The sequence below is a fragment of the Meleagris gallopavo genome, chromosome 15, assembly GCF_000146605.3.
Source record: "Meleagris gallopavo isolate NT-WF06-2002-E0010 breed Aviagen turkey brand Nicholas breeding stock chromosome 15, Turkey_5.1, whole genome shotgun sequence".
Classification (NCBI taxonomy): domain Eukaryota; kingdom Metazoa; phylum Chordata; class Aves; order Galliformes; family Phasianidae; genus Meleagris; species Meleagris gallopavo.
Genome location: NC_015025.2, coordinates 9,846,171 through 9,854,300, shown reverse-complemented (window position 1 = coordinate 9,854,300; position 8,130 = coordinate 9,846,171). Strand labels below are relative to the sequence as shown.

Genomic DNA, 8,130 nt, shown 5'->3' with positions numbered 1-8,130 from the left:
GGTGCTACAGCAGGCAGTGAATGTGACACTGCTAAATGCATCAAAGTGGAACTCAAAGCTGCAGCTGTAGTGCTGTTCTTTCTCCCTTAGTTTCAGCACTTTATCAACATTTATCATCTGTGCGTGCAAAACAAAGGGCTCTTTGATGTACAATACCACAGAAATGTGAAAAACATTTAGACCATAAGGTTTGGCTTCTGAAAAAAAGAAACCACTACTCCTGTTTCTTGCTTACATGATCATTGCATTTTCCTCCTCCAGCAGATTTTTCAGGAAATAACACTGAACATATGCTCCAAGGATGTCTCTCTCTCTTATAATAAAATGGGGTGGACAGGAGTATACAATAACCTCACTATCAGAAGAGGACACAGTGTTGGATCTGAAGCAATCTCTTAAAGGCCTTACTGGAGTGTTACCAGAGCGCCAAAAATTACTGGGACTTAAAATGAAGGGTAAATATTCGTATTTATTATTAGTTTTGGATGTGCATGAGATATTTAAAGAAGAGCATCCTCTTAGCTTAGTCAGGATGTGTGTATTAACAGAGCATCTACCGCCCAGATCTAGCTTTTGAATGAGCACACACAGAGGAATTTGATACATCGCTCTGTAGTTTTGTTACTGATGTATCTAAATGGTCTTTTTGAATGGCTGATGTGCAGCAGATGTACCTTAAACATTTTTCATTGTTGTCAGCCAGACAAGCAGCGTGCCTGTGATGGAGGATGGCAGTGCAGCCTGGAGTAGTCTTGTGCTTTATGGGTAGCTAATTTCAATTAAGCATGAAATGTACTGACAGTTTTCTAAAATCTCTCTCCTCGGTTTGAGAAGAAAAAGAAACAAAAAAGAACAACAAAAAAGCAAACAGAACTCTTATTGCATTATAGGGAAACCCGCGGATGATGATGTTAAGCTTGGAGCTCTCAAGTTAAAACCAAATACTAAAATCATGATGATGGGCACTCGTGAAGAGAGTTTGGTAAATATTTTACTTGCTTACTAGCTTTATAAGAGGAAAACAAAAAAAAGATTGTATGTCTGCTCATTATGATTTTAAATCATTGAAAAATTAGTACTTCAGTAGATTTCTGGAATTTATGTAAACTTTTCTGTAGAACTTGGATAGCATCAAAATCCTGTATTGTTTTGGCTCAAAGTACAAACCTACTACTGTGATATTCTCACTGACTTCTGAAATCTTAATCATCAGTATATTTGAGCATTTTTTCTACTAGTGAAGTAAAATCACTTTTGTTAATTTTCTTTGTCTGTAATGTACACTAACAGAGTCTGGATGTGCACTGTTTTCTTTTAGTGATCCCAGTTATCTTTTATTATTATTCTGCTAGGAAGACGTCCTTGGGCCACCTCCTGATAACGATGATGTCATCAATGACTTTGATATTGAGGAGGAAGTTGTGGAAGTAGAAAACAGGTTAGGAATTCTAGCTATTAAAAACCAGTCCTGTTATGGAACGTGCAGTATGCATTTTAGTTAACTGTAACTTTTTGCACTCTTATCTTAGGGAAGAAAATCTACTAAAAATTTCTCGCAGAGTTAAAGAATACAAAGTGGAAATTCTGAATCCTCCCAGGGAAGGAAAAAAGCTGCTGGTGCTAGATGTTGATTATACACTATTTGGTGAGACTTTATGCAACTTGTGGGGTTGGTTTAAGAGTGCAATTTATTTTCCAGTTCATGTTTCTTCATGTTTGATTTACAAATATACTTCAGTAATTTTGGCTTGTGTTGTACTACGTAACTTCTGTTTTGTAACATTTTGAGGTCTTCTGCTCATGTTTTAAGAAGCATTGGCATTTGTAAATGTTGCCTATTGTTGATTTTAGTGCAGCAACTATTCATTTTCTCCAAGATGATGCAAAAAGTAGTTTAGGATTTTATCCAACAAACCCTTCTCTTGACCAGCGTGTATCTTGCACATGATGATGGCAGGACAAGACAGTGCTGTAAAATAATGATCTCTGTAGCCAATTGATTCCTCTTTTGGGGATGACAGAACAGCTTCAGATTGAATTTTCAGATCAGTAAAAACGTACAAAACTATGTTTTACCTGAAAATTCTGTCAGACTGGTTTTCTGAGAAGCCAGAATTTTCCTTCTGACTTCATTTTCTGGGATGTAGGTGTGTCATGGCGGTTTGACTATAAACACTACATGTCAGCTTACCTTTTTTCCTTTTCTGTAATTTCCTTTTGCATGGCATTTCTTTACAATCTGAGATGAAAATTCAGCCTATGACAATTTACACTTTTGTTTACCTGTCTCCTTCTAGCTGAATTTAACAGCAATTTTCTAATTGGAACAGGCAGTATTTGCGTGTTTGAAATAAGTTTGGTATATATGTTCACAAGATTAACTGGACTGAGTTTGCAAGAATCTCTGAACAATATCTGGGCTGTTAGAAGTTTGTTAAGATGAAGAGATGAATTGATTGGCTTGACTCTTTAGACTCACTGAAGATATTCAAACCCACAGCTAAACTCACAAATTCCTGTAAAGATCAAGAGATAAATATCCCTTCTTCTTTGCACCTTTAAAGTAGGAACGATGCCTTACTGTAAGTTCTTTCATAATTTTAAAGTTCTCCAGTGCTTCTCATATGAAACATTTCAAGTCCCTGGGTGGACAGGACAGTCCTACTTAACATCCTACATTCTATAATGAATTTCTGCTTTCTCGTGTACTTTTTAGACCACAGATCTTGTGCTGAAACTGGGGTAGAATTGATGAGGCCATACCTTCACGAGTTCCTGACATCTGCATATGAGGATTATGATATTGTAATTTGGTGTAAGTTTCTGTACTCAGTGCTGACTTCATTACAAACTATCATTTGGAGCTGAGACTCCAGTTGGGAGGTTTTTATATCACCTTTTTTTGTGAATCACAAGATGTAAAGCAGTACCTGAATGTTCAGCTGTACGTATTCACCAGGAATATTGCTGTTATGAATGGATCTAATAACAGTACAAAGCTTAATATCCGTTTAGTGAACGTCACTTTGTACAAACAAACAAATGCTTGAAATAACACAATTGTAAAATCAACATTCAAACACTGCTGGGTAGCTTAGCTCTACAAATAATTTCAGTCTAGACAATAAGCCATAGCAATAAAAAACTGGAAATGGACCAAACTCACGTGTCTATAGGGATGGCTGTTGCTTTGCTTTAGCACAACTTCACTTCCTGTCTGACAGCTGGAGCCAACGTAAGATTTAAACTTGTTTTACAAAACTTAGCTTTCACAGTCTGAAACAATGCTTCCACATATTCTTAGGTCAGTGGGCAGTGTTGACCATTTGTCCTTTCTCAACCTTATGAATTCTTATAATGCTCCCAGGAGAAAATCCTATACAGACAGTGTGGTTCCTCAAACCAGATGTAGCCTGTTCTATGGCTCTCAAGAATGTAATTCACTAACAACTGATCTAGAAAATGTTTTTAAATACATGCAGTACTTAATCTAGTTTTCATTTGAAAGTTAATTCCTTTCCAAATTAAAATAAACTTCCATGAAGGCAGACTGTCATGAAAGCAGTGAACCCTGAAAGCTGTGACAAGGACGGGTCTTTCTGAAATGAAAGTCTGTAAAACAAATTGATACGTAAACAGTTTTTTGCTTTTTTTTTCTTTTTTAAAATCAATCAATGACATACTGATAAATAATTCTTTGGTTTATCCCTTTTGTTTCAGCTGCTACTAATATGAAGTGGATTGAAGCTAAAATGAAAGTAAGTTGTACTGAAAAGGTGCAGTTTGTTTCTAATTTAGTTTACTGTTCATCTGGTTGGGTTTATGTTCAGCATTACAGAGAGATTTAACGACTGAGGAGACAATTAATTAAAATCCAAGTTTTCTCAATCTTTGTAGTCACTTTAAAATACCTTCGATAAAACTACATAAAAATTGAATTTTAGAACTCCACACAAACTATCAAAGCAGTAGGTACTAAATTTAGCAGAATTAAGCACAAGTCAGTACTTGCTGAAACTTAGTCACGTAGCCTTCACTGTTGCTTTCACTTACCTCTAATTATAGAGTTCTAATCTTAAGTATAACACAATTCTTTAAGAGAATGTACAGATACGGCATGCTGGAATAGGTTATCAAGAGAAAACTCTCTTCATATTCATCCTGTACGTCTTGCAGCTGTGTGATTTTGTTTCTTCCTCTGCTTTATTAAAACATCTGTAAAAGCTCTTCTTTCAATCCTGGTTTCCTCCTTACCTAAATTGGGCAGCCAGCCAGTTTTTCACAGCTGACCTAGTGGTAAACATATTTACAGCCACTCTTAGCTGTAAACCTAATGAGCTTACTAAGATGTGCTGCTGTACGTTTGGTTGGTGGGTTGTTTTTTGTTTATAAATCAAAGCTTATTTCACAAAAAGAAATTCCAATTTTCTATTTTATCTCACTTTTTTTCTTTATAGACCTTTTTCAGGCTGTAACATAGCAAAGAATTTTTAAATGTTGTCTATTTCAAAACAGTGTTTTGCAGTGATTTTCTAAAGCAAAAATCCTTCAGAACGATCTCAGAAATGAAACCTTTAATCAGATCTCTGAACTGGGATTAGCACCATTAAAATTGGTATTAAGACTTGCAAACACTGTACTTCTATACCAGTATTCCATCTCTGTTTATGTTTTATCTATGAATCAACTTTATTTTATCAATAAGATACTGTGAGTACAGTTCTGTAATACAAAACTGACTTCAAGCTAGACTAGGTTTGTGGCTCAAATACTCTTGAAAGAGCTTGTAGTTGTTACCATGCAGTTGTCTGGCTGAATCAAAACCATTGTAACACATAGAGATGTAAGTGCAAGTGTGATCAAATAGAAAGTTAATCATTAACCACACTACATTCCATGTCTGTAATACATGTACGAGCATCATGTCTTGCATGTGGGATTTACCATTTAAGGGAAAAACCTTTGTTTTGCTGCAGAATCCATTGTAACAGCACGATTAAATCTAGCAGAAGACCATTGTTCTAAACTGGGCTGTTTACCCTGCACTGGTCACCTTTCCAGCCCTTTCATGTTAGCAATTCACAACCTCCCCGTGCTTACTGCTACATCTCAGTTGAGATTCCTAACACGAGACCACAACTGTTGCTTCTCCTTAACCTGATTGCACTTCTACAAGTGTCACTTTTTGTCTGGGAGCAACGATCCCAGCAATACTTGACAATGAAGTGTTTATTTTAAACTACAAGGCAGAAACAGTATTAAAAAGAGAAATGTCAGATAACTATGTTTAGTGTCTTATTCTCCATCTATTTATGCCCAAATTTCAGATGATGTAGAACAGCTATTTTTCAGAATAAGAGGACATTAACCCTGGTACTTAACACTTCTCATTTGCAAGATTCACTTTTCCATATAAAAGCAATCAGTTAAATGTGGCTATATATCTGCAAGACAATTGTTACAGTGGGTATTTTCTCCACATTATGCAGCTTTGCACATCATTGCTGTCACATATGTCAGAAATTAAAGCAGCAATGTCTGTCACATAGTAGATGTCAGTAGATTTTACTATTACTTCCCAATTCTGAAAAAGATTTGAAATGGAAATTATGCTCACTCACTTGTTTAAGGTTTGGGTTTTTTTTTAAACCAAATTATTTTTCCTTTATTTCAAGAATGATCAAATCCTTCAGGTACAAACGGAAATATTTCTTATTTACACTGACCACATTTTGAGGAAAGGATAACAATGAACTGCTATTATGTCGTTGATTGGCTGCGACTGATTACAGCTTAGTGGAAAAAAACAAAGAGCAGAACATACGTGGTTGTTTTCATAGGTATAAATATTGAGACACATAGAACTTTTGAAAGACTGCATGAAGGTGTGGTCAAAAGCTCTCTTCTGTAAAGTTGTTTTAGTTTTTATGCTGACATCAGATGTTACATTTCTGTAGCAAACACTACAAAAATAATCCTGTCAGTCTTTCCCCTTGGTAGAATAGCATACTCTTGATTCCCATTGGGTAGAAAAATAAATAACACACACCTATTTTTAATACATCTCTACTCATTCTCATCAGCTCACCCTTTGACAATGTATTACAAATGTGGTTCCAGCTGTACAGCAATAAAATTGTTATCATCTGAAGCTTTAATGATTAATCATTGTGATGCAGGAGCTTGGTGTGAGCACTAATGCAAACTACAAGATAACCTTTATGTTGGACAGTGCTGCCATGATAACAGTGCACACTCCTCGAAGAGGACTAATAGATGTAAGTACAGTTTTTTCCTCATTATTTTCTACATGCAGAGTATCTATCATCATACTGCATGGAAATATTTAACAATAAGGTTGTGCTGAAGTTTTCATGCAAGAAAACTAATATCTGAAGCACAGTTGTTTTTTTTTCCTATAGAAGTCCTCCACAGTTTAATGCTTTAAGTAGTTCATATGGACGAGACTGCTTTACATCAAATAATGACTATTTTTAGATCTCTTTACATCTCTTATTAAAGCCCAACTACGTGATAATTTTTCTGTCCATTTGAGTATGGACTTGAGTCCATTGAGTATCAGATTATAGACTGATACTTTTATCTACTACATATGATCTGATTTACCAGGGTTCTTTTTACACATTATTTTTGCAGGTGAAGCCTCTTGGTGTTATCTGGGGAAAATTTTCAGAATATTACAGCAAAAAGAATACTATTATGTTTGATGATATCGGCCGAAACTTCCTAATGAATCCACAGAATGGACTCAAGGTAATGTTAACTGGAAATGTTATATACTACTTTTTTATTTATATAATTTAAATAGTACTTTCTCATATTTTCTGTTTTATACTAAAGTAAGACTGTTCTTAACTAGCAAAGATGCATATTTTATTTATTTTTTTTTTATTTAGATTGCCCTTTGGTTGGACTAGCATTTCCCTAATTGTCGTTTTAGCATTGATTCCCTAAATGAGAATTACAAAGCACTGAAATTGTTATTCCTGCTTACATTGTACCTGCACACTATAATCAACGTGGACATTGTTGACAAGCAACATTAAAATGTGATGTTGAATCGTTAAGAGTGGTTACATTCAGAAAACAAATCAAATAACAAGCTGCTGTACTTCACGTTAGCACGCCAACACAATAGCAAGCATTTTGTTCCCCACTGGTAATTAATACCTAGAGCCACTTTGACTGCAAAACAGCAAATATTTCATTTTATAAAACTGTCAACTAGTTCCTGCTCCAAAACTTCTAATCATCAGTGCTGGTTCTGAATAAGAATACAACATAAATTCAATGGTGCAACAATATGGACTGAAAGAATCTCTGCAAGTTTCTTTAAAACAAATTCAAAAATGGAAATCTAAGATTGTGTTTCTTTGAAAATATCCTTGATTTGAGGAAGATGGCAATTGTTGATACCCATCAAGCTGGCACTAATTGGAACTGTACAGAATTATGAGAATCAAGGATTGTGCTGGGAGAGGATTAGCCAGAGAGCTCCCTCTAGTTCAGATTTCAAGGATGTTTGTCAAAATGTCAATAACAGAGCTGCAGACAAGAACGTTGAATCACTAAAACAAGGCACAGGTAGAATGTATTCCAAGGTTAAAGCAGTTGTCAGACAAGCTTTACTTCTGACATCTCTTGTCACAGAAGCTAAGATTGTAGTCGGATGTGTTTTGTTGGAGGGAAAAAAAAAAAAAGCATCTGGTTCCAAAGATGCCACACAGCTCATAGCACAGCTGAAACCCCCTCATTTCTCCTGTGAAAATATCTATGAAATCATGCTAGAAAATGTGACAGTCCATCGCAGATCGATTTATCATTCTGACTGACTGGGAGGGAAATGCTTGAAGAAATACAAGATTGACAGAACAAATTTCATCCTGGTGAGCATGCAAGACAAAAAGCCTGAAATCCAGATTGCATCAATAAAAAGACAAATTGGAGGTGACCGCTCATGGAAAAATTTTTCTTCCTCTTAAAAAGAAGTTAAAATTTGACATAGCACTGACAATATTTTGACTATGTGGTAAACGTTATAGAATTGTAAGCATTTTACTCACTTGGAGCAGATGATGATAACCAATTATTATTTTTTTTTTTTTTTTA

At 35.3% G+C, this 8,130-nt stretch overlaps 1 protein-coding gene across 1 annotated transcript in view; it reads left to right on the top strand.

The window, feature by feature from the left end:
- The window catches only part of UBLCP1 (ubiquitin like domain containing CTD phosphatase 1), a 10,727-nt gene continuing 2,597 nt past the window's right edge, over positions 1-8,130 (top strand). The window contains exons 1-8 of the mRNA XM_010719012.3: positions 1-455; positions 891-982; positions 1,353-1,438; positions 1,530-1,645; positions 2,717-2,815; positions 3,721-3,758; positions 6,180-6,278; positions 6,658-6,774. Coding sequence (XP_010717314.1) covers positions 302-455; positions 891-982; positions 1,353-1,438; positions 1,530-1,645; positions 2,717-2,815; positions 3,721-3,758; positions 6,180-6,278; positions 6,658-6,774 — 801 coding nt within the window. The 5' untranslated portion in view covers positions 1-301. The remainder of the gene's footprint in view (positions 456-890; positions 983-1,352; positions 1,439-1,529; positions 1,646-2,716; positions 2,816-3,720; positions 3,759-6,179; positions 6,279-6,657; positions 6,775-8,130) is intronic.